This window comes from Equus caballus, chromosome 22 (assembly GCF_041296265.1).
Source record: "Equus caballus isolate H_3958 breed thoroughbred chromosome 22, TB-T2T, whole genome shotgun sequence".
Classification (NCBI taxonomy): domain Eukaryota; kingdom Metazoa; phylum Chordata; class Mammalia; order Perissodactyla; family Equidae; genus Equus; species Equus caballus.
Window position 1 is genome coordinate 35,897,451 of NC_091705.1, and position 24,701 is coordinate 35,922,151.

The window sequence follows — 24,701 nt, forward strand, 5'->3', positions numbered from 1 at the left end:
AGACCTAGTTATCAGTATTTCAGTGGTTATGCATGCTGAAGCTGAGCCCTTTGTTTTAGGGAAATGGTTCTCAACCCTGGCTATGGTTTAGAATCTCCAAGGGAGCTTTTACAAAAACAATGTCTAGGCCTAATCCTCCCACAGATTGAATGAGAATGCCTGAAGTTGAGGTCTGGGGCATCAGCACCCTAAGCATCCCAGATAGCTCTAATGAGTAGCCAGGCTAGGAACACTGGTTAGGTGACGTATAAAATGCTCGCTCTCTTGCTCTGACCTGCTGACCCACAGTGATTCTAAAAGAAGTGCTCCTCATGGGCTTCAGGGGCAAGGAGACCCTCCAGTGATCAGTGTCAGCATCAGCTGTGTTTATTTCTGGTCCTGGCTGGCAGCAGTGTGGGCAGCTTCAGACCAGCCGCAGCTCTGGGGCCAGGACGCGCTCTTGGGGCCCTGCTCCAGGGTGGCTGCAGGCCTTCACCCATACTTGCAGAAATCCTTAAGTCCTTCGGGCAGGTGGAGTCCATCAATGGCCAACCGGTGCACCACGCTCCTCTGGATCACCAGGCGGCACAGAGTCTGCAGGGACGGCACTGTGGAAAGAAGGCTGTCAAAGGCAAACTGAACTACAGGGTGGGTCTGCGGCTGAGACGCAGAATATCTAGGTCTTGGTCCCCCCTTTGTCATTAACTTGAGCAAGTCCCTTCTGCTCTCTAGGCCCAGCCTGCTTCATGGGGCTGTTCGTGTGGTTGAGATAAGCACTCTTTCACAATGTTGCAGCCCTAACACTCAGCACACTCCCTTCCCCCTCACTTAGCAGCTTCGGGGGCCAGGGTAGTGTCTGATTTACCTGAGCAGCCCCAGCCTCCAGCAGAGGCCTGGCACAGAGTGGGTTCTAGTTCACAGAATTTATAAAATGTGATCAGAGGTATAAATAAAGGGCTTAACAGGGCTATAATGAACCACACCTCAGGATTAAGAAACTTTTAATCTGGGGTCTGTGACGCCCTTAAACTGGTATGCCCAAATCTATGAGCATTTGTCTAATAAAGGGCACATAATTCTCAGAGGCCCAGGATCTAAAATCAGTTTAGAATCCCTAGGTTAATATACAGAAAATATTGTCAAAGCCAGAGGGAATTTGCAGGGCATCCTGCAATCACAGCCAAGGGTAAACCGAGGCTTGCTAGCCGGCGTGGGAGTCCTAGCAGGTTCCTGTCTCCACGCTGGGCCAGAGAGGACCCTGCCCGGGGCCTGGGATACGTACAGCCATACTCAAGCTGGACTAGGCGCACGCTCTTGGTGGAGGCAAACACGTCCACCACTGCGTAGAGGGGCTGGGCGGCTGGCAGCCCCCGGGCGCTGGGGCCCATATCCTCGCCGTTGATGACGATGTGCATGTCGGCCGTGCCATCCGGGCGCGGACAGAAGAGAACGCCCAGGCGGCTACGGCGCGCAGTTGGAGGCAGCACATTTAGCTCATAGAGCTGGTCCAACAGGTGGCTGTAGAGCCCAGGCCGGCTGCGGCCCACCAGGCGGTCGCGGGGTATTCGAAACTGCTCAATGCACAGATACGGTTCCACTAGGAGGGTTGGGGGTCGGCTGGGGGCCGCTGCGTCTGTCTCTGGGCGGCCCTCTTGAGGCACGCGGTTGTGATGGCGCGTGATGGCGAAGACCCATGTGTGGCCGAGGCTGACCAGGTCGGGCAGTGAAAACTCAGGTACGGCGGCCAGACTGGCCGGGTCTAGAGCAGTCAAGCCGAGGCGCAGGTGCCCACACCAGCCCAGCTCTTTCTCCTCGATCTCGACCAGGAATACTTGGCCCGGGGCCAGCGGCTCGCGACTGAAGCACACGCCGTGGGCGAAGCTCTCCACCCGTGTGGCCCGCGTCCCGGAGAGGTCCACGCGGATGTTGGCACCGTGTACCTGGTGGAAGCGGGTGGGAGAGGGCTCGGGGCGCGCGGGTCCCCAGGGCGCACCCAATTCCGCGCGGTTGGAGACAGCAGCCATCTCCCGGCCATGAAGCAGGCCAGCGGGCGCCAGGAGCTATTTTGGGCGACAGGATCAGAAGGCGACCGCTGGGTAAGGTATTCCTCCCGATTCCCTTACTCTAGGCTCTGCCCGGGGGTCCTAGCGCCGCTTGCTCAACAATCCTGCCTAGAACAGGGTCCCCCGGGAGTCTGAGGGATCCTGGCCGCTCACACCTGGGTCATCGGGTCGCGAGCGCCCGGGATACGACCTGAGAGGTCCGCGGACCCTGACCCAGCGTGGATCGCCGCCGTGCCAGTCCCCTCCAATCCCTCAGTCTCCAGAGACCAGAGGAGGGGCCGAGGAAGACTGTCATGTGATGCCAGAGCACACGTGACTCTGAGTACACATGACCTTTCATCGCCGGGCACCTCCTGGAGAGCACAGACGCGGGGAGCAGAGGTGAGGAGACTCCGGAGGCTGGGAGCGATCGCGAAGCCCCCGGGCGGAGCGCGGCACACGGTGCCAGGCGGAGGAGGCTCAGCGGGTGGGAGGTGGGGCTGGGACCTGGGCTTCCCTCGCCGATGCGCCGCCAGCTCCTCCCCGGGGATGGCTGCACGGAAGCAGAGAGGAGCGCGGGAGCGAATAAACAGGCACCCACTTCCTCCCGCAGATGGTAAGAGACGCGCTGTCGCCGCCGTTCTTCCTGCTGCTGCTGCTATCCTGGGCGCCCCGAGGCGAGACAGCCCCCCAGCAGGATGAGATCCAGTGCCTGCCCGGACTGGCCAAGCAGCCGTCTTTCCGCCAGTACTCCGGCTACCTCAGAGGCTCAGGCACCAAGCACCTCCACTACTGGTCTGCGGCCCTCCCTCCCGGGCGCGGTTGGGAGGGGAAAATACGATGCCCACCGGGAGAGATGACCTGGGGCAGCGGGGAGGGGTTCTAAAGACCTCAAGGGACCCTGGGAGAAGGGAGGGCTGGAAGGGGACCCTCCACCTGCGCCCACCTTGCCCTGACTCCCTCCCAGGTTTGTGGAGTCCCAGAAGGATCCCAAGAGCAGCCCTGTGGTGCTTTGGCTCAACGGAGGGCCCGGCTGCAGCTCCCTAGATGGCCTCCTCACAGAACATGGCCCCTTCCTGGTGAGAGGAAAGCAGCTCTGTACTCTGTAACCCAGGAAAGGGGGCGCGAGGACAGTTCCCAAAGGAAAAGGCTGGGGAAGAGGGAGAAAAGGACTTGGTGATTTTCCAAAAATGTGCTCTTTTCCTGAGCCTCAGTTTCTTCATCTGGACCGTTGGCTTGACTATCTGTACCTCTCCGGGTTTTGCCTGAATGTAAAGTGTGCAGCATGGTGGCCCTTTGCCTCCACCCAGTTGGCCCTTGGGACTTAATCAGCCATCTCTTTCCTCCTCAGATCCAGCCAGATGGTACCACCCTGGAGTACAACCCCTACTCTTGGAACCTGGTATAGCCAGAGCTGTGGGTCCTGCGGGGGTCTGGGCACTTGGATAGGGTGGAGAGCCCTCTTCAGCTCGCTACTACCCCCTCCCCCTCCCTCCCCCCAGATTGCCAACGTGTTGTACCTCGAGTCTCCAGCTGGGGTGGGCTTCTCCTACTCGGATGACAAGTATTATAAGACCAATGACACTGAGGTGAGTCTGGTGCCTGCCCACGTGCCCCAGCCTCTCTGGTTCTCTAAAGGTGGTGTCATGTGGGAAGAGAAAGAGCATGGCCTTGGAGTCCGTTTTTGGCTCCACCACATGCTATGTGGTGTAGTCTTGGCCAAGTCACTTCCTCTTGCACAAACAGGGTGGGTTGGTGTCATTATCTCTGAGATTCTTTCTAGGTCAAATACCAAAGCCTTCCAATTCCCTCTATCCTGCTGTCTCCAGGTCGCCCAGAGCAATTTTGAGGCCCTTCAAGATTTCTTCCGCCTATTCCCGGAGTACAAGAACAACGAGCTTTTCCTGACAGGAGAGAGCTATGCTGGCATCTACATCCCGACCCTGGCTGTGTTGGTCATGCAGGACCCCAGCATGAACCTTCAGGTGCAAGGCAGCTGCAGAAGGAAGGGAGGCAATTTGTGGTCATAGCCTTGTGGTCAGCAAGGTCAAACAGGTCAACTCCTCTACCTGACCCAGTCTCCTTCATAACATCCTTGCCACTAGCTGGCCTATCTCCCTGGCGTGGCTCCCACGGCAGGAAGCTCACCTGTCAGGCTGCCAAGTCTGTTCTTTACGTTGAGTGGTCTCCCCCACCCACCCACCCCCACAAACCACGCTGAGTTTCAGCTTCCAGATTGCTGAAGGCCTGGGTGTGGGGAGGGAGGCTCCTCCTCCTCACTTTCCAGAGGAGCTGAAGGCCCTGGATGTTTCACAGGGGCTGGCTGTGGGCAATGGACTCTCCTCCTATGAGCAGAATGACAACTCCCTGGTCTATTTCGCCTACTACCATGGCCTTCTGGGGAACAGGTATGAGAATGGGGCAGCTGAGCAATCTCCAGGGTGGGACAGGTCCTCAGATCTCAGATCTGTCCTCCAGGCATGATATCCTAGGCCCTACCCTGGTTTTATGAGCAGAAGGTGGGGGCTGGGGTGGCTGGAAGGGTTTGGTGCTAAAAGGCGAAAGAATTCAAAGGGACTAAGGAGAACTGGCAGTATGGCCCTGGGGTAGCTAGCTTTGGGACCTACATCCCCCACTGTGATATATTTCCTAGTCCCCTGGGGTTATGTTGTGATTGGAGGTTGGAGGGAAAAAGTGGGGTGCTCACCTTCTCTACCCACCGAGGACCTAAATACTTTCATCTCCTACAGGCTCTGGTCTTCCCTCCAAACCCACTGCTGCTCTCAAGACAAGTGTAACTTCTACGACAATAAAGACCCAGAATGCGTGACCAATGTGAAGTTCTGCCCCTACCCTGTGTCACCCCTGACACCCCCAATCCTGAGGACAGGACCACATCCCCTCCCTGGGGACTCCCTCTTCCCCATCCCCTGTTGCTCTCCTGTCCTGCATCCCTCAGCAGTTTGGTGTTCTCTGGGACGCGTCTATGGATGTGTGCCCATCACCACTTCCTATGACCTTTGGGCAAATCCTGTAACCCCTGTGAGAAGAAAGGACTTATTTATCAAACATCTATGATGTGCCAGGCACTGGACTGAACTGTATCAATGTAGGTTTTCTAATCCTCAAGATTCTCCTTCAAGGGAGATCATATCATCCCCATTTTCCAGATGAGGAAACTGAGGCCAAGAATGTTGAAATCACTTGCCTGAAGTCACGGTGCTAGGAAGTAGAGGCACTAGGATTTGGACCTAGGTCTGGCAGATTCCTTCTACTGAGCCTCAGTCTCCCTACATGTGAAAAATGTGAGGGAAGGGTAATGACAAGGTGAAGTAGGAGAGCGAGAAATCTTAGGACAAGTTGCTGAGGTCACGGAGAGGCCAGGGTTGTAAAGCACAGTGGCTCGGTTTGTCATTGCAGCTTCAGGAAGTGTCCCGCATCGTGGTCAGCTCGGGCCTCAACATCTACAACCTCTATGCCCCATGTGCTGGGGGGGTGCCCAGCCACTTAAGGTAGGCCCTGCCATGTGCCCCTCGGGCCAACCCCAGCCCCATCTGGAGGCTCAGGTACCCATCCCCTCACTTCACTTGCAGGTATGAAGGCAGCACTGTTGTGGTCCAGGATTTGGGCAACATCTTCACTCACCTGCCGCTCAAGCGGACATGGCAACAGGTGTGCAAGGGTGTGGGCTTCTTCCCGGCAGGGTGAGGAGCGGCCAGGCGGGCAAGTACAGCCCCTGAGGCTCTTTCTGTGCCCTGCAGGTTCTGCTGCGTTCTGAGGGCAAGGTGCGTATGGACCCCCCCTGCACCAACACCACAGCCACCTCCACCTACCTCAACAATCCTTACGTACGGAAGGCCCTCCACATCCCCGACCAGCTGCCCCAGTGGGACGTGTGCAAGTGAGGTTCTGTGGCCACTTGTGGCCTTGGGGGTGGCAGGCTGTTGGGGCTCGTGGGCATCAGAAACGTTCCCAGGGATCCTTTGGCTAAGGTTTCTCAGTGGGGACACTGCGGATGTTCGGGGCATGACAGTGAGTTGTTGGACTGGGTGTTCAACATCCCTGACCCCTAAGTCGATCACTAGTCAGTCATTTCATTCTTAAATGGCCACACTGATTGTTAAAATAGCAATTACTTCCACAATATGTTTAGTAAACAGATACTCTCCCAACTCCCCTGCCCTCACCCCAACTCCAGTACCATCCCCAGCTGCCCGGATCTCCTATGACCCTGCAAGTACAAGGGTGACACCTGGCACAGCAGGGGCCACTCAGGTGCATTCCGATTGGTGAGTGCCCACGCCCTACTCTTGTTATATGCTGTGGCTCTCACACCTGCTAGCCCCTATGTACTAAAGGCCAGTTGTGTCCCAGCCATTGTAACAGCGAAAGTGAAAGTGTCCCTATACATTTCTAAATGAGGGTGGGTTGAAGACTTCTGAATTCCAGCCCCTCCCACCCCCCATCCAGGTAAGTCCAAGAGAGGTGACAGGCCCAAGGGGAGGACTGAATCCCAGCTATCTGCCTCGTAGGCCTGGAGCTTGGGGAAAGGAGAGGAGGTCTGATCTGTGGACTCTTTCTCCCCCTCCCTGGTCTCCCTTCCCACGTGCTCCCGCAGCTTCCTGGTGAATTTACAGTACCGCCGTCTCTACCAAAGCATGTACTCCCAGTACCTGAAGCTGCTCACCACACAGGTGAGTGGGCGCAGCACAGCAGGGTCCACCAGCAGCCCTAGGACCCTGGGGCAGCATGGTAAGGTGGGGGCCCCTTTAGAATGCCACTCGGAACAGAGGAAGCTGGATCTCCAAGAGGTGAAGTCACTTGCCCAAGGGCCTGTGGTTGGCAGGGTCAGGATTTGAACCTGGCTTTGTCCCCACCCCTGCTGCTCTGCCCGGAAGCTGAGGGGTCTGCATCAGCCAGGGAGCCTTTAGGGTGAGAAGAGCTAGTGGGATCTTGTTACAAATGGGCAAACAGAGGCCTAGGGTAGGAGAGGGCCTTGTCCAAGGTTACCTAGGAGGCACTGGCAGAGCCAGGTTAGGACCAGGTCCTGTACAGCACAGTGGTCAGAGCATGGGCTCCGGGGTCAGACTGCCTGGGTGCAAATCCCTTCACTAGCCATGTGGCCCTGGGCAAGCTTCTCAAATATCTTGAGACTTGGCTTTCCCATCCATAAAATGGGGTTAATAATGGTACCTACCTTCATAGGAAAAGCATTGAGTAGAGCACTGGACATGTAGGAAGCAGTCAGAACACATGAGCATTTCCTGGTTCATGCTATTGAATACCCTGAGGGGTGGAGGCTGAACCAGGGAAGGGCTGGGACCTAGCCTTATTCCAGACCCTCCATTTTTCCCCATCTTGCTCCAGAAATACCGGATCCTGCTGTACAATGGAGATGTGGACATGGCCTGCAATTTCATGGGGGATGAGTGGTTTGTGGATTCCCTCAACCAGAAGGTAAGGCAGGGATCCAGGCCCCAGGGTGAGGCTGGGTGCAGGGGTAGGGCGGGCGTGCTTGGCAGCTTGGCTCTGGCAGACAGAAGGCAATCCTGGAGGAGTTCCCGGCCCCTGAGGTCTTGCTGGCAGCTGTGAGCAGAGATGATGGGGCAGCTGCAGGCTGCTAAATCTTTCCTGATGGGGCAGATGGAGGTCCAGCGCCGGCCCTGGTTAGTGAACTACGGGGACAGCGGGGAGCAGCAGATTGCCGGCTTCGTGAAGGAGTTCTCCCATATTGCCTTTCTCACCATCAAGGTAAGGCCGGGGCCTGGCGAGGGCTAGAGGGGAGGGGGCAGGACCCACCCATCCTTTCCTTCCGGCTTCATTTTATGCTGGGTTACCATCTGGCCCTTGTAAGGGCAAGTTTTCGGGGGCGTGGGAAGAAGTATGGAGGGCTAGGGGGAGGGTTAGGGAGGAGGAAGGTCACAGGCTAGAGGGATCCAGTGGGACGAGGGGACAGCCCAGGGGCAGGGCTTCAGGGAGAGAATCTCACAAAGCTTTGCTCCTCAGGGCGCCGGACACATGGTCCCCACCGACAAACCCCTGGCTGCCTTCACCATGTTCTCCCGCTTCCTCAATAAGCAGCCATACTGATGACCACAGGGACCAGCCCCTCCTCCCAGTCTCTCTTGCTAGAAGGGAGGCCCTTCTTTATGCAAAATGCCCCTCAGGGGCAGATCTCTGCCTCCAGAACTGCCCCGCCCTCTTTGCAGCCCTGTGCATCCCAGACTGGGCCCCAGTGCCTCACATGGACAGTCTGGGGGGAGTTAGCACTTTATTCCTGATGGGGCCAGCTCAGTCCCCTCTCTGCTTAAAGAATGCCCTTAATGCACTGATCCCACCCCAGGAACACAAAGGAGCTCAGGACAGCGCACTGGGAGGGAACGAGGGACTGTAATTGATAGATTGACTGTGATTATGGAATTAAATTGGGTACAGCTTAAAACTCTGTCTTCTCTGTGGCACTGGGGGTTAGAGAGGACGGTGACAGGTTTGTCACTACAGGCTGGGAGGGGGCGAGGGAGGGGCTGAGAGGCCTTGGAGTCCTGAATGCAGCTGCCAGGGTGGCGGTTGAGGCTCAGACAGCTGCTGTGGGGGCTGGTGCGGCACTGGATGCCCCAGGCTCCCTGGTGTCAGTAGGCCGGTTCTTCTCAATCACTTCTCGCAGCCCTTTGGCAAAGTGGAGGTCGGCCCCGATGGTGACGAAGCCCTGTGTAGCGGGGCACAGAGGGGACTCTATTTACTCCATTACTGAGACTAGAGTTTAGAGATAGAGAGACAGAGTCGTTGGCCTCAGGTTCTCAATCAACCAGGAGAGATGGAGCAGCAAAGTGGTTCTTATAACTCTGTGTGAAGAGTGTTGAAATACAAGCTGCAGGAGCGCAACCTGTGGGGGTCAAGGAAGGCTTCCTGGAGGAGATGACCTCCTGGCTAAAACCTGAAAGATTAGTAGGCGTTGGGGATGGAATCAAGGAAGAGTGTCCCAAGGAGAGGGCGCGGCCTGTGCAAAGTGCTGGAGGAATCTGATGTAAGATTAAAATGGGAGGGGACAGTTGATAAGGGAGGAGCTGAAGTCAGCTCGCAGAGGGTTCTGGGGAGCTGTAGAGGGAGGGGAAGCCTCTGCCCACTGCCCCATCATGCCCCCACTTACCGCGTGGTTGGTCACCACTTCGCGCACAAAGTCGATACCCTCCGGTAGTGGGATCTGCACCCCACGCCAGGTCCGCTCTGTGGGTGCAAAGAGCTGGCTCCGTCTGGGCCCCCCCCCGCCCCCCGCTCACCTCTCCCCTCCTCCTCCCTCCTAACCCCCCCAACCCTACCGTTGAGCATGGGCATCACCGCAATCTGCAGCATGGTCTTCAGAGGGGCCTGTAGCGGGATCAGCTGGGAAGGAGAGGGCGTGACGTCAGGGCAGCGAGCAGGGGTGCACTTGTTCTAGCTGCCCACTCCTGACCCCAGCCGCGGCCCACCCACCACGCCCGACTCACTGCCAGTGACTCCAGTGCGGACTGGTTTGAGTAGATTCGGAACCTATGGGAGAGAAAGAAGCGCCGGGTGGGACGAGCCCTGGAAGCCCCCCTTCCTCAGGCTGCCCAGGCCGACCCACCAGAGGCCCCTGACTCTCAGTCCTAGACAGCCCCCCATACTCCATTCCAGGGGGTTCTGCCACTTTCCAGGTGGATATTCTTGGGTGAGTCATTTCTCCCTCTTTGGGTCCCCTTTTCTCCAAGTCTGCTACTTTTCATTTGTTGAGCCCTTCCTACATGTCAGACTTCTGCTGGTAGCTTTGCATGTGTCGTTTATTTTTATCCAACAAAACTTACAGTGCTTACTCTCTGCCAGATACTAAACATGTTTTAAAAAGTTAAATATTATTAAGATATTTTAGAATCCTCATAACACCCAAAAAGTAAGCACTATTATGATTCACACTTTTTAGGTGAGGCAGATGAGGCCCAGAGAGGTTAAGTCATTTTGCCTAAGGTCACACAGCTGGTAAATGGCAGAACCTACCTCTAGAATCTAGGCTCTTAACCACTACCCTGCATTATCTCATTTAACCCCCCTAGAACAATGCTGTCCAATAGAAGTTTCTGTAGAATGTTCTGTATCTGCACTGTCCACGCAGCAGCCACTAACTACATGTGGCTATAGAAATGTGGCTAGTGTCTACCATATTGAATAGCACAGCCCCAGAAAGTAGATGCTACTATTACCTATATTTAACATGAAGAAAATGAAGCTTAGAAAAATAAAATGACTTGTCTTAAGATCACAAAGCAAAGTGGTGCTGAAGTTTCTGCCAAAACCCACGTTGTTATGCTCTTTTGCTGTGTGACTTTGGGCATGCACTTAACCTTGCTGGGCCAGTTTGGTCATCTCTCATAACACCTGCTCTGCCTGCCTCCAGGTGGCGAGAGAATGCAAAGACGTTACACTTTAATAAAGCACATTTTACGCATTAACAAAGAAAGACTCCAGTGGCTTATAGGAATGACTGAATTTTAGCTCCCCAGTTCTGTTGGGCAGGTGTGATATCCTGAAGACATTGAGGCTCAGAGAGGTTAACGGCCCGTGGACATCTGCATACCTGCGCAGGCCCAGCTGTGTGCGCAGCGCCTTTCCCCGGAGTGCCATCTTGGCGCTGAGACGGGCGTCCTGTGGGAAAGTGGGAAGGGGGGTGTTACTGACCCAAAGGGCCCACAGCCCACTTCTCCCTGACCCTCAGCAGCCCCCTTTGGTGCCCGTACCATGGTCATGCTGGACAGCTGGACCTCGGGCAGGTTGGGCGGGACCAGGGCGATGGTGAGGCTGGCAGTGACGGAGATGGTGGTTCCCGAGGGCTTGATGGTGCAGCGAGGTGGTGCCACAACCCGCAGCTCCAGCTTCAGCGGGGAGTCGATCACTGCTGGGCTCTGGGGATGGAGCAGGGAGGGTGGGTCGGGTCCCATATCTGTTCCCTGGCCAGCCTCCAGGGAGGAGGGTGTGGCTCAGACTCTGCCCTCTGGGAGCCCAGAGACTGACAAATGTGAAGACTGGCCTTGCTTCCCAAAGCCTCCAGAACTGTGTCCAGCCTCTGTGCCTTTGCTCACACAAAGGAATGCCGCCTCCCTCCTCTTTCTGCTTGCCTAAGTTCTCCGCATTCAGGATCCATCTCACATCCAAACTCCTCAGGGACAGTCTCTTTGCATTTAATATCCCAGCCCCCCACCACATCTCCTTTCTCTAAACTGCCATGCTATTTCTTCTCTAGGCAGTGACCAGGTGCTTGCTCTTCACCGAACACTGCACGAGTGTAGCTCATTTAAACCTCACAATAACCATGTGAGGCAGGTACTGGTACTGTTATCCTAATTTTTGAGAAGGGGAAATCGCGGCACAGAGAGGTTAAGTAACTTATCTAAGGTTGTGTAGTTATTCAGTTGGGACTCAGACGCAGGCAGTCTGGCAATAGAGTCCATGCCATTAGTTAGATGATGATGATGACGACATCGATAATAATAGCAGCTAGTGTTTATTGAGTACTTACTCTGTACCAGGTGCTGTTCTAATTGCTTTACGTGTACTAATTCATTTAATCCTCATGACAACCCTGGGAGGTTGTATAGTGTAGAGGAGAAAGCCAGTGTGACCTGGAACCACACAGATTCAAATCCCAGCTCTGTCACTTACAAAACTGAATGGAGTACAAGTCCTTTAATGACCACCAAAATATTTCTTTTTAAATTTTTTTTGAAGAAGAAGATTAGCCCTGAGCTAACATCTGCCACCAATCCTCTTCATGTTTTTGCTGAGGAAGACTGGCCCTGAGCTAACATCCGTGCCCATCCTCCGCTACTTTTTTTTTATATGTGGGATGCCTACCACAGCGTGGCTTGATAAGCGGTGCCATGTCCACACCCAGGATCCGAACAGGCGAATCCCTGGCCGCCAAAGCGGAACGTGCAACCTTAACCACTGCACCACCGGGCTGGCCCCTGTTTTTAAATTTTAACTCCCACTCCCTCTCCCCAGTAAACAAGCAAAAAGAATAATATGTCAGTTGTTAAAGCCCCTACGTGGCAGGGCTTGGGCTCCCAGCCCACCCTCACCATGGCTTCATGAAGAAGACAGAGCAGGAAGTAGTGACCCCCGTCACAGACTTGGAAACAGGCCTGGCAGGGTGAGGGGACTGGCCAGGCCTTCTGTCTACTCCTTGGCTGCTGCGGGGGGCCTCCACCTGCACAACTCGCTGGTCCCCTCACTGGTGTGCCCACCCACCCCGGCCACATTCCTACCTCCCCCCAACACTCACCAGGAGGACGATGTTCCCAAAGTAGGTGGCCCTCAGCAGCACGTCCAGCTCTTGGGGCACCTGGACAGGGAGACTGGGGGTGAGGCAGGAGTTCCATCACAGGCCCCCTCTGGCCCATGCCACAAACAGACCCTGGCATACCTTGTCCCCCACCAGCGACAGCTTCAGGGCACCCGCCCGGAAGTAGCTCTCCATGGCGGAGTCGAAGAAGAACTCAGAGAAGGCCACGTACACCATCCGCTCCTCCTCCTGCAGCTGGGGCTCCACTGCGCGGTTGGGCAGGCTCCAGTTCGCCTCAGCCAGGGGGAAGAAGGCTCCCTGGGGTTGGAGGGTCAGGGTCAGGGCCAAGGCAGACTGGCCCAGCACCCAGATGTCTCCAGGCCCTGTGCTTGGCACTGTGAGGGGTGGTGGGGAGTTGGACCCAGTTGCTGTCCTTGGGAGACTCACAAGCACATTTCTTAAAAAGCATGGAAAGGAGGGCGGCTGGAGTGCTGCAAGGGAGCAGTCCCACCAGGCAGGAGAAGGGAGGCTCCGGAAAGGGTTCAAGGAGGAGGTGGCATTTGAGTGGGCCTTGAAAGCCAGATGGCGGTATTGATAATAGCTGCTGCTTACATATACATAGTAATTCTTCTGTGCCCTTGACATAGACCAACGCCTTTAACCCGCATGACACCCTATGAGGTATGTTTTCTTACTATATTCTTTCCATTTACGTATTAGGAAACAGGCACAGAAAGGTTAGCCACTTACTTAAGGTCACACAGCCGGCAAGTGGCAGAGCCAGGACCTGACTTTTAGGCATTCTAGCTCCAGTCCGTGCTCTGAAATTGCTCCACTCCACTGGGAGGAGCAAAAGTAATGGCCACGTACTCACTGTGTGGCCTTGGGAAAGTGATATCACCTCTCTGAGCAAGATTCCACATACCTAAAATGAGTAGTACCAGACTCACAGGGTTGTGAGAGGATGAAATGAGATCATGTGCATAGAGCTCTATGTCCAACTCCTTCAGGGGGGTAGGCAAAGGCAATGCATGAGCAAAGGCCCTGAGGTAGGAAGCGAGGGGCATATTTGGGAAAGAGTAAGCTGCAGAGGAACCACATGAAATTGGAAGGGTGGGGCCAGACAAGCTTAAGAAGGCTGGAAGGCAAGACCCAGGAGTTGAATCTAATTCTGCAGGCAGTGGGGGAGCCACGGCATTCTCAGCAATGGAGTGGCCTCATCAGATCCGTGCATTAGGAAGATAAAACCAGCAACACGGGGGAGAGAGAGGGAGTCTAGTTAGGTCAGAGGTGACACACCAGCCAGACAGCTCACCCGGAAGTCCATGTCCAGATTGCTGGCGGAGGCTGCAGGATCCTTCAGGAGGGAGTAGTCAATGCCAACAAGCTCGTCCACAGAACTGCGCACTGTGGGGAGGGGAGAGGCCCAAGTCACTCAGGCTGTGTGATGCTGGGCAAGGTGCTTACCCTACTGGACCCCAGTTTCTCATCCATAAGATGGTGATGCTAATACTGCCTGCATAGGGCTGTTGTAAGGATCCGATTAGTTTTATGTGGAAAGCACATAATGCCTGGTGTGCACTATGTGCTCTAAAAATGTTAGCTATTATTATTATTACCACTTCTATGACAGGCGTTTCACCAAATCATGGAGCCAGATGGCAAGGATTCCCTTCCCTCGTTGGCTTCCCCTGGTTCCTCCTTCCCTTCCCGTGCCCTCTGTGTGGGGCACGATGATCTCTGCCCCGCAGCAGACAGAGGTCACAGCTTAGGAAAAGGCGGTTTACATGAATAGAGCACCTATTAAGGACCAGGTGATGAACACGAAGGGGGTCCCAAGGATCGGCAGGCGCATGGTGAGGACCTTGACAACCATCCTCTTGGTTAATCCTCACAGCAACACCGGGGGGAGGCATTGCCCACCAATTGAGGAAACCAAGGCCCAGAGAGAAGAGAATCCCTACCTGGGGTCACACAGCAAGTCGGCTGCAGAAGTTGCATTTGAACCCAGGGCTGTTCCACAGCAGGGCTTGGAAAGGACCTGCTCTGAGGCGCTGCCTGAGGGCTGCGCACCCAGCCTCCTCCGCACCTGCACTCCAGCCCCAGGGCTGGCCCAGGGCTCCCCGCGCCGCCAGCGCCAACTCACCAGGCACGGTGGCCAGAAGGGAGTTGAGCAGCACCATCCCTGCGTGGTGGAGCACGGGGCAGATCTGGAAGGCGGGGGCCAGAGTCAGGGCCTTGGAAAGAGAGGGTGCGCCCACCCTGACCCTACCCCGACCCGCCTCTACCCCCCACCTGCTGATTAAGGAGGAAGCGCATCCCCGAGGTGATGAACGTCGAGAGGAATTCATACACTTTCCTGTAAAGAGAGGAGAGGCCAGGTGAGCCCAGACCCTGCCCCACCCCAAGCCGGGTCCAGGGGAAATCACAGTGACCAGAGAGATGGGGGGGCACACCTCAACTTCCACCTGAATTACCAGCTCTTAAATGGAAGTTTTCCATCGCTCGGGCCCAGATCCTGTCTCCAACCTGATTCTCAAGACCTCCTCTCCTTCCCTTGCCTCCCCCACAGCCAAACAAATCTACTTACAGTTCCCCACACCTGCTCGGAGCATCCCCACCTCCATGTGTTTATTCATGTCCTTCCTTCCACCCGCAATGCTCCCGTCCTGTATTTCCCTGTCTGGGCTCCGATGCCTCCTCTTCCCGGCAGTCTTCCCAGATTACCCTCCTCTGAACCCCCAGAGTACTTGCTTAGTCTCACTCTTAGGCCCCAGTGCCAAATATTTTGTCCCTCCAGCCATGCTCTGAGCTCCCTTCTGAATCCTCAGGGCCTGGCATACACTTTGTTGAATAAACAAAAAATTGACAGTGTACCAATGCCAGATGATGCATCCACCATCTTCTTTCCCCCACCCTCTTCCAGAACCAGCACAAAGTGCCCTTCTCAGCCCCAAACCTGGAACTATGTTGTTATTTTTGCTATTGTTAGTAAGAGCTACCAATTACTGAGAACCCAGCGTATGCCCACTCAGCACTCTCATCCTCGAAATTACTCTTATCTAAGTGGCCAGCCACTTATTATATGCCAGACAGTTTTCTAAATATTTTATATTTTATATGCTAATAATATATTAACATAAATAGCTCTCACAACATCTTCTAAAATAGGTTCTATCATCTTCATCTTACCAATGAGGAAATTGAGGCACAGAGCTTCAGTGATTTGGCCAGTCACAGCCAGGAAGTGATGGCGCTGAGATTTGGACCCAGTGGGTCTGACGCCCAAGCCTGTGCACTCTGCATTGGCTGTGGGGTTCAAAGGGGGTGCGCTGGGGTTGGGAATGGGGCTTACTTTAAGGTTCCCCCGAAGGCCGCGTGCATTCTGGAGACAGAGGCCTGGCAGGAGACGTTGGCCACTTTGATCCGGCCACTGGAATCTCGGGAGAGCTGCAAAGCCGTGCGGATGGACACGCCCTCGGCGGAGGCGTTGATATAGCCCCCATCATAGCTGCAGGGGGGATTAATGTTCACCCCAGCTCAGAGCTTAACAGAGTCTTCACCGCCCCCCTCCTGGCCCCATACATCACCTCTTCATAAGGCTTCACTTCTGCACAGTTTACCAGACATTCTCAAACCCTATCAAGTCTTATGATGGGCATGATTGTCTCCATTGTACAGATGAAGAAACTGAGACTCAGAAAGCCTAAGGATTGCCCACTGCCCCACAGAACCCCCAGCCCTGCAGATACGCCCTTCTCTCCCCTGAGGGTGCCAGCTCCTCACAAGAACCAGTAGAGAAGCTGTCTCCGGAAGCGCAGGTCCAAGGAGGCGTTGGTGATTTGCAGCAGCAGCTCCTGCTCTGGCTGGAAATAGACCTCAGAGGATGTCAGCTGCAGCTCCGAGACCTTCACCCTGCAGGAGGCCTCGGGGTCAGACGCAGGACCGTGATGAGGGGACCCCATCCAGCCACAGGAAGCTCCTTCCCTCCTCTTCCAGTCCAGGCCTGAGGAAGCTGGGGTGGCTGGAATGACTTCTTCCATTGCTCCTCAAGTGCCCAGCCTGGACTTGAGTGGCTCAAACTCGCACTTGGGTGGTTCAGAGATGAGCTTCTCCTGACCCAGTTGTTAAAAGTGAGCTTCATCCCTACTCTTAGAAATCTTGTTGCTTGCACTCCCTTCCCTCCCATACCCTGGGTTGCTAGACCTGGTCTTTTAACCGGGTCCTTTGATCTTGTCTCCATCATCTAAGCGCCGCTCCATTTCCCAATTCCCTGTCCCCACCATCCTAGGCCTTTATCTCTTGATCCCTGGACTCTCCACGCGGACGCCCTAGACCCCACTCTCATCCATTGGCAAGTGTCTTGACTCCGCCTCTCTGGAGCTCTTTGGCCACGCCTCAATTCCGCGGCCTCTCCTGCGCTTTTCTTGGTCCCGCCTACATTGTCTAGGCCACGCCTACCTGCTTGGTCCCGCCCGTGTTGGCAGGCTTGGCCTTTATCTTTTCGGCCCCATCCTGTTTCTTAAGCTGTAACTCGTCGATTTGGCCACGCCCCCATTCCCCTCAGTCTTCCAGTCCCCGGGACCCCGCCGTTTCCTAAGCCCCGCCCCCACTGTCGAAGCCCCGCCCCACAACCCAAGGCCCCGCCCCGGGCCCCCCACTTACTCAGAGATGTTGTAATAGAACTGGCCTTCTCTGCCCCGCAGGTCCGGAATGGTGATGGTCTCCAGCTCTTGCTCCAGAAAGCGCAGCCCTTCCTGCTTCACTGAGGCAGCAGTGAGACCCTTAGCTCCTGCGCCCACTGCTGCGGTGACCCCACCCTCCCCCGCTCGCCCCTGCTTCTTACCCAGCTCCAGCGCCTTGGAGGTGATGCGGATCTTGCAGCCGGGGAGCTCGGCGTGAGCGCCTGCCAGCAGCGTTAGGAAGAGGGCCCCAAAGAGGGCCATGGCGAGCGGGCCTGGGGGTGGGGTGGGGTCTCAGGAGTCATCCGGCCGCTAGAACCCACTCCTCGGATGTCCAACCACAAGAGGGGGTTGGGTCGGATCTTTACCCTCGAGATAGCTCTTCGGGGAACTTGGAACCAATAATATTGCTTCCATTTGGCAGATGCGGAAACTGAGGCTCAGAAAGGCAACGCAACTTGCGCTCTGGCTCTCAGAGGATTTGGAGTACGGGGAAGGGGGAGGGGACATCCTCGGTTCCCTCGTGCAACCGCCGCGTGACGAATTTGGACCTCCGGGGACCAGCCCCCACACAACAACCTCCCCTTTCCTTTAGCGGAAGGCGAGCGCGGCTTGCACGTTACCATGGGAACAACTGCACGCGCATTCCTGGGGGGTGGTTTGCGGTCTCCCAGGCCCCGCGCCGGGGGAGGAGAAGGGGCTGCCGGCCCGACCTCGGGCTCCTGGGCCTCTCAGCTTCCCCGGGTCCTAAATCCCCGCCACAGATTCTGCCTGGTGCCCCCCATCTCAGCGCCCTCTTTTATGAGATCTCCTCTCCACCCCGGGTTCAGCGTACCGCGCGCTCGGCGAGGGTCTAGGGGTGGATGGGGACGCGCCCTGACTCACTCTGAGGTGGCTCTTGGGGTTGGCGCGGTCACGTGGGGCGGCGGGCAGAGCAGGGGATCCGGGCGGCGGGGTCTGGCGGGCAGCGCGGTTCCAGCAGCCCTTATAAAGCCGGGCCTCTCCGACCCTCCTCCTCTTTCCCGCTCTCCCCTCCTCTCTTGGGGGTTGGGAGGGGACAGGGCGGGACGCTGCCAGCCGGGAGGGCGGAGAGGGCTGTAGAGAGCCCCGTGACAAGCCTGGCCGCTGTCAGGACAAGTGGGGGACCCAAGCCGGGCAGGAGGGAGGGAAGTGCAGGAATGGGCCCGCCCAGCCCCAACAATCTGTGCTTCGCTGGGACGTTGGTTCAGATTCCAGTTATCCGTCTCTTCCTCTGTGATCCTGGGCAAGTGACTTCACTTGGGTCACTGAGCCTCAGTTTCCTCATCCTGCAAAGAGTGCCTGATAATAGGAACCACCTCTTAGGTCTTTATTGCAGCCTAGGCCAAGCCAGAAAGTCAATGCCCAAGGCATGGTTTCCTTCCCTTCCATCCACAGCCATCTCAAGACCTTGCCAGGCTTCACTACGGGACCCCTCAACTGTCTCTGTGTCACTACGTGGGGACCTTAAGGGCCCAGAGACCTCTCTCACTGGGGTCCAAGCAAGTGCTGCCAGCCGATGAGGACACTGCACAGGCCTCTGGAATCACCCAGGAGGGAGGTTTGGCGGTTCCACGGGGACTGTGGATGTTTTTGGAGCTAGGTTCTCTGCACAGTACCCCCAACTACTGCCTACAGTGTCTCCAGCTCCAAAGACAGGCACAGAGTATGTGCCTGCTACCTTTTTGTTGTCAACTGGATAGAAGAGGAGAGGAGAAGCAGGAATGATTCATGTCCCTTGGACATGTAGGTAGCACCAAGCATTCATCTAGGTGGGATGACCAAGTCGCCCTGATTTGCCCAGAACTTTGCTGGCTTTGAACCTGAAAGTCTCCTCCCCAGGAACCCCCTCAGTCCCAGGCAAACCGGGATGGTTGGTCCCCCCAGGTCTAGATCAACTTTTTTAACCTTCTTAATCTGTGAGGTCGGCACTATTATGAACCTGCTTTAGCAGGAAACTAGAGGTAAGACCATCCTGTGGCCGCTCCCGGTGAACCCATAGACTGTTTGTGGAAGCGTGGGAGGTGGGTGCTTATAGCCCAGTAGTTAAGTGCTTAGACTCCTGTGTCTGACAGACCAGGGTTCAAATCCTAGGCTGTCAATTCTCGGGTCCAATTCTTGGACCCCTTACCTAAGCAGCCCTGAGCCTCAATTTCTTCATCCTAAATTGGAAACAAGAAGGTTATTGCAAGAACAAGTCAAATGGGCATAGTGCATGGTACATGGCACTCCATTAGTGCCCCCAAAATGCTAGCTATTACGATTAGGGGCGCAAACCACAAGCAAACAAGGCAGAAAGGGTGGAGGAGAGGAATAGAGAAAGTGCTCGGGATATCCAGAGGAGGAAGTGCCTAAATGCCTTTGAACTCTAGTAACCCTCCCCGGAGCCTGGCTCAAGCAGAAAACCTGGTGGATGTTTTCTCTCATTTTCTTAACTGAAATGCAGTTCTTTGTATCATTGTTACCTCCTACAGGGTCTTGTCCCTTGTAATTCACTGGCCCCACAGCAGCCCCAGGGAGCTTGAAATGTAGCTACGTGATGCTGGGCCAGTGGTCTAACCTCTCTGGGCTACTCTTTCCTCATCTGGATTGCTTGTGAGGATTAAATAAGCTGATGCATTTAAAGGGCTTAATAAGCACCTGGCATTTAATAAGGGCTCATACAACGTTAGCTATAGTCATCAGTATTGTTAGCCATTATCCAGTGGCTTTCCATCCTACTTGGAATAAACTCCTGCCTCCAGGCCCTGATTTCCAGGCATGTGATAGGGCCTACCCTTGTCTCATCTTCCACCACTCTCACCGTTTTTTGTGTTTTTTTGGTGAGGAAGATTGGCCCTGAGCTAACCTCTGTGCCGATCTTCCTCTGTTTTATGTGGGATGCCACCATAGTGTGGCTTGACAAGCAGTGCTAGGTTTGCACCCAGGATCCGAACTGGCAAACCCAAGGTCGCCAAAGCAGAGTGCTCAAACTCAACCACTACACTACCAGGCCAGCCCCACCCTCATCCTTTCTCATTCAGCAGAATGAAAGGCCACACTGGCTTTTTGGTTTCTTGAACATGCAAATTAAATTCTTCCTGCTCAGGGCATTTGCACTTGCTGTTCCCTCTGCTTGGAATGCCTTTCCACCTGATCTTCCCACAGCTGGCTCCTTGTCATTTTGGTCTCAGCTTAAATGGCACTTCTCCAGAGAGGCCTTCACTGCCTACCTAGTAGATACTCTCAGTCACATCAGCCTGGTTTATTTTCTTTCTTTCTTTCCTTTTTCTTTTTTTTAAGATTGGCACCTGAGCTAACAACTGTTACCAATCTCTCTCTTTTTTTTCTGCTTTTTCTCCCCAAATCCCCCCATTATATTGTTGTGTATTTTAGTTGTGGTCCTTCTAGTTGTGGCACATGGGACGCCACCTCAACATGGCCCGATGAACGGTGCCATGCCTGCACCCATGATCCGAATCCTGGGCCACCAAAGCAGAGCATGCGAACTTAACCACTCAGCCACGGGGCCGGCCCCCTGGTTTATTTTCTTTATAACCTTATTACTATTTAATATTGGTTTATTAAGTTATTGGTTAATGGAGACGTGGTCTGTCTCAGTGAGAGCTAGGATCTTGTTCACCACTTATTCCCAGAGCCTGGCACAGAGTAGGTACTGAATAAATATTTGCTGGGTGATTGAACTGGTTTGGAGCCCTCACATGTCCCCGGGGAGCAGGCAGTACCCATACCACGCTGGGAGTCTTTACCCCTCCTGCACCTTGTTAGTCTCAGTCCAGCTGTCTCAAAACACAGCCCTGACCTGGGCAGGGGACAAGAAGGTGCAGTCAGTGGCCTTGATCTCAGGGACTTGCCCACTGAGCCAGCCCCTCTCCATCACATGGATTTCCCCTTTCTCCCAAAACTTGGGCCCCCAACCCTCACACCTCAGAGTGACGTTGGCGGATGTGCAGCCAGGAGGGGCTTTGGCAGCCTCCCCGAGTCCTACCGCTCTGTCTGAGGGATGGAGAGATCAGAATTCCCCAAACCCCTTTCCACTGTCACTCCTGGCTTTGCAAAGAGAAGGGGAGACTTCCCAGCACTCAAAGGGACAGGAAAAAGAACGCTTTTCTAATTTCTGTTGTGTGCCCAGCACAGTGATACTGCAAAAATCAGGACAGTGAAGCAGTTAAGTGCTCTGGAATCAGACAGACCTGGTTCCAATCCCGCTCTGCCATTTTCTAGAGCAGAGGTCAGAAATCTCTTCCCGGAGAGGGCCACCTAGTACATGCTTTAGACTTTGCAGGCCCAACAGTCTCTGTCATAGCTGTTTGGCTCTCCCAATGTAGCCTGGAAGCACCTACAAACAATACTGAAATGAACAGGCTGCTTGCTGCATTTGGCCCGTGGGCCCATGGGTCAGTTTGCCAACCCCTGTTCAAGATGAAATCTCTGTAGGAGCCTCAGTTTACACATCTGTAAAATGGGAGTGATCTAGTACCTGCCTGCCTCTCTGGGCGGCAGTGAGATTTTAATATTCTAAAGTATATAAAGTGCTAAACCTAGTAATTGGCGCACCAAAGGGCTCGATCAATGTTTCTGGTTATTTGTATTAGCTAGTTGTTTAACAAACAAAAGCTGCTTTACAAATATGAACTAGCTCAAACCTCATCACATCCTCTAAGATAGAGATCATCAGCCCCATTTTACAGATGAGGAAACTGAGACCCAGGGAGGTGAGGTCATTAGCTCAAGTCAGTCTGCCCAAGCCCCTGCTCTCCACCACTCCGCTCTGTGGTGTCTCTATCTAAATGATCCCATTTAATCCTCACAGCAATCCCTGAGGTAGCTCTTATGGCCCCTTTTTCCCAGATTGGGAAACTGAGGTACAGCAGGAGGAAGTCACTGGTCCAAGTAAGTAAACACAGGCTCCGCTGACCACAAGATAACAAGCTGGATTTCTGCCCGAGATGTCAACATGCGGAGCCTGGCTCCCCCTCCCTCTCCCTGTCTCCAGCTGTGTTTTCTTTGGACCCTTACGTGGCTTGGAGACGCTGCATCAGCCCATTGCCCACCCCTCAGCCCCGTGACTATTCCTCCAACCCCAACACCCACTCAAGCTACCCCTCAGGAAATGACCCCCTCCCTATCCCTCTGCCTAAGTCCATGAGCACTGCAGTGTGTGCCTGTGCTGGTCAGCGTGGATGTGCCTGGGATCACATGATGGGGACCCTGCTGGAACGAGGGGAGGAGGGGTAGGCAACAGATGTCAGACCAGGAGACCCTGATTACATCTCCCCAGACAGGTGGAATGACCACCTGTTTCCAGAAAGCAGCTGGACAGAACTGCCCCCATGGAGGCCAGACATTCACAAGTGGGGTGAAGGGACATAAAGGCCTGGGACTCTGAGTTCAGCTGGGGTGGAGCTGCTGATTGTCTTTCTGTGGCTTCTAAAGCTCGGAGACCCGGTCTTTTGGTTTCTCCTTTTCTTTTCCATTTTCTCCTTGTAGACCAGATCCCTTTACTGTGAAAGGGGCCAGCCACCTGGTCCTCAAAAGCCCTTCCAGGTTTGAAACTCAAGGATTCCAACACTTCTCGCAGAGTGTTGCTTCCCCAGCTCCTGGGTCCTTTACACCCCTGTGCCTGATCCCTCTCCAGCTCAGCTCGGATGTTGGCCTGGAGCAGCTCACTCATTCTTTCTTATTGCTCTCTTCTCTGTTTTCTCCAGGCTGCACTCTCCTTTCCCGCTAGCTGACTCTGACTCATGGGGGCCTCTTTCTTGATGGTCCTCTGAGACTTCTATTTTGCTGTCATTAGTCACTCTGCACGAGCTTCCCAGCCTCTACCCATTTTGAGGAAGGTGTGGAGGATCCGGAGCAGAGCTAGATGTTTGGAGTCCATGAACCAGTAATAAAATTTCAAAGTAACTGACGGGAGGGGGCAACAAGAAGTAGTGACTTTTCCTTTTGATAATAAGGATGGGGCACCATCTTCAGCCTAAGCTTGTCTCTTTTTTTCAGGGCCTTCCTAAAGGTTGTAAGAAGCACTCAACACATTCCAGCATCTTGAATTCTTCCGAGATGCTCTAATACTACAGTCTCTGGGGGCCAGACATATACAGGCTTTGATCTAACAAGGATTGCCAACTCCCCAGCTGGGAAAGGACATCACAGCCCTCTGGCCTCCCTCCTGTCTTCCCCCCAGCTAGATCCATATTTTAGCACCCCCCATTTCTGGTACCCAATTCTGCTCCTCTCCCAGTCTTCTCCATCTCAGTTCATGGCAGCATCCTTCACCCAGATGCTCAAGTCCAAAATGTGGGAGTCACTCCCTTTTCTCCTTCTACCCCATGTCAGCAAATCCTGGTGTCTCTAAGTCCAAAACATGTCCCACGTCTATACACTTCTCTCCATTTGCACCAACACTAGTCCTAGCCATTTCCATCTTTTACCTGGACAACTTGCCTCATCCCCATGCCTCACTCTGCCCCTATAAGTCTAGTCTCCCTGCACTTGCCAAAGTGATCTCTAAAACATAGAAATCAAAGCAATTTGCTATCCTGTTCAAAACCCTCCATTTGCTCCCCACTGCACACAAAATAAAACCCGGACTCGGGGCCGGCCTGGTAGTGCAGCGGTTAAGTTCGCACGTTCCGCTTCTCGGAGGCCCAGGATTCACCGGTTCGGATCCCTGGTACGGACACGGCACTGCTTGGCACACCATGCTGTGGTAGGCATCCCACATATAAAGTAGAGAAAGATGGGCACGGATGTTAGCTCAGGGCCAGTCTTCCTCAGTAAAAAGAGGAGGATTGGCAGCAGACGTTAGCTCAGGGCTAATCTTCCTCAAAAAACAAACAAACAAACGAAAAAAAACCCACACTCTGGCCGTGGTCCTTGAAAGATTCTCAATGATCCAGCTCCTGCCTACCTTCTTCTCCAACACCATCTGCTCCCGTGGTTTGGAACACGCCAGCTCACTCAGTCTCAAACTTTCCATGAACTCTTCCCTCTACCAGATACATCTGCACACACAGACCTCTGCATAGTTAGCTGCCCTCATTCACTCAGATCTCTACTCAAATGTCACTCCCACTGAGAGGCCACCTCCCCATGGTTACTTGTTATTCTGTTTAGTTCTTTTTTTAAAAAAGATTTTATTTTTATTTTTATTTTTTCTCCCCAAAGCTCCCCGGTACATAGTTGAATATTTTTAGTTGTGGGTCTTTCTAGTTGTGGCATGTGGGATGCCCCCTCAGAATGGCTTGATGAGTGGTGCCATGTCCACACCCAGGATCCGAGCCGTCAAAACCCTGGGCCACCGAAGAGGAGCGCGAGAACTTAACCACTTGGCCACGGGGCCGGCCCCTGTTTAGTTCTTTATTGTCTGTTTCTTCCAGCAGACTGCAAGTTCCATGGGGGTAGAGCCTGACACTTATTCATGGCTGTAGCCTCAAGGCCAGCACAGGGAAAGTGGGTGGTTGTTATCATCAGCAGACCCTTCAAAAGGAGGGGATTTTATCACAGACTGTGTGGCCCTGGCCCAATTCCGCCCCGAGCCTCTGAGCTCCCAATGCTTCCTGTTGGCACCACCATCTCCTTGCGTTTCCCCGGAGTTATCTAGAGCTGGTCTGCAGCCAGGAATGTCACTTTCCTAATCTCTTCAGCGGTTTGAACAGTCCCTAAGGTCGTGGGAGGTGACCCCTCAGG

General features: G+C 54.5%; 3 protein-coding genes across 8 annotated transcripts; 1 reads left to right on the plus strand and 2 right to left on the minus strand.

The window, feature by feature from the left end:
• Window positions 1-344: 344 nt before the first annotated feature.
• NEURL2 (neuralized E3 ubiquitin protein ligase 2) lies at window positions 345-2,303 on the minus strand. Its single transcript, XM_001500803.6, has 2 exons — window positions 1,262-2,303; window positions 345-587 (listed from the first exon to the last, which is right to left on the minus strand). Exons 1-2 carry the CDS (start codon window positions 2,001-2,003, stop codon window positions 472-474), a joined length of 858 nt encoding a protein of 285 aa, XP_001500853.2. The 5' UTR covers window positions 2,004-2,303; the 3' UTR covers window positions 345-471.
• CTSA (cathepsin A) lies at window positions 1,949-8,463 on the plus strand. 3 transcript variants are annotated; one of them, XM_001916876.6, is made up of 15 exons: window positions 1,949-2,423; window positions 2,635-2,816; window positions 2,989-3,100; window positions 3,373-3,423; window positions 3,524-3,610; window positions 3,851-4,006; window positions 4,338-4,429; window positions 4,772-4,856; window positions 5,442-5,533; window positions 5,615-5,693; window positions 5,783-5,922; window positions 6,640-6,715; window positions 7,389-7,478; window positions 7,665-7,772; window positions 8,028-8,463. In XM_001916876.6, exons 2-15 carry the CDS (start codon window positions 2,635-2,637, stop codon window positions 8,109-8,111), a joined length of 1,434 nt encoding a protein of 477 aa, XP_001916911.4. In that variant the 5' UTR covers window positions 1,949-2,423; the 3' UTR covers window positions 8,112-8,463. The 3 variants fall into 3 exon arrangements, with proteins under 3 accessions (XP_001916911.4, XP_070103277.1, XP_070103278.1); XM_070247176.1 differs by having other exon boundaries at window positions 2,411-2,515; XM_070247177.1 differs by having other exon boundaries at window positions 2,418-2,483.
• Window positions 8,393-24,065, minus strand: PLTP (phospholipid transfer protein). 4 transcript variants are annotated; one of them, XM_070247173.1, is made up of 17 exons: window positions 23,923-24,065; window positions 17,880-18,314; window positions 17,159-17,269; window positions 16,978-17,077; window positions 16,099-16,227; window positions 15,668-15,823; window positions 14,608-14,671; window positions 14,459-14,522; window positions 13,628-13,719; window positions 12,454-12,630; window positions 12,313-12,372; window positions 10,769-10,933; window positions 10,609-10,676; window positions 9,506-9,548; window positions 9,338-9,401; window positions 9,169-9,245; window positions 8,393-8,727 (listed from the first exon to the last, which is right to left on the minus strand). In XM_070247173.1, the coding sequence occupies exons 3-17, from the start codon at window positions 17,256-17,258 to the stop codon at window positions 8,596-8,598; spliced, it is 1,491 nt and encodes a 496-aa protein (XP_070103274.1). In that variant the 5' UTR covers window positions 17,259-17,269; window positions 17,880-18,314; window positions 23,923-24,065; the 3' UTR covers window positions 8,393-8,595. The 4 variants fall into 4 exon arrangements, with proteins under 4 accessions (XP_070103274.1, XP_001503419.3, XP_070103275.1 ...); XM_001503369.5 differs by having other exon boundaries at window positions 17,880-18,301; window positions 23,923-24,036; XM_070247174.1 differs by lacking the exon at window positions 23,923-24,065 and having other exon boundaries at window positions 17,830-18,142.
• Window positions 24,066-24,701: the final 636 nt, after the last annotated feature.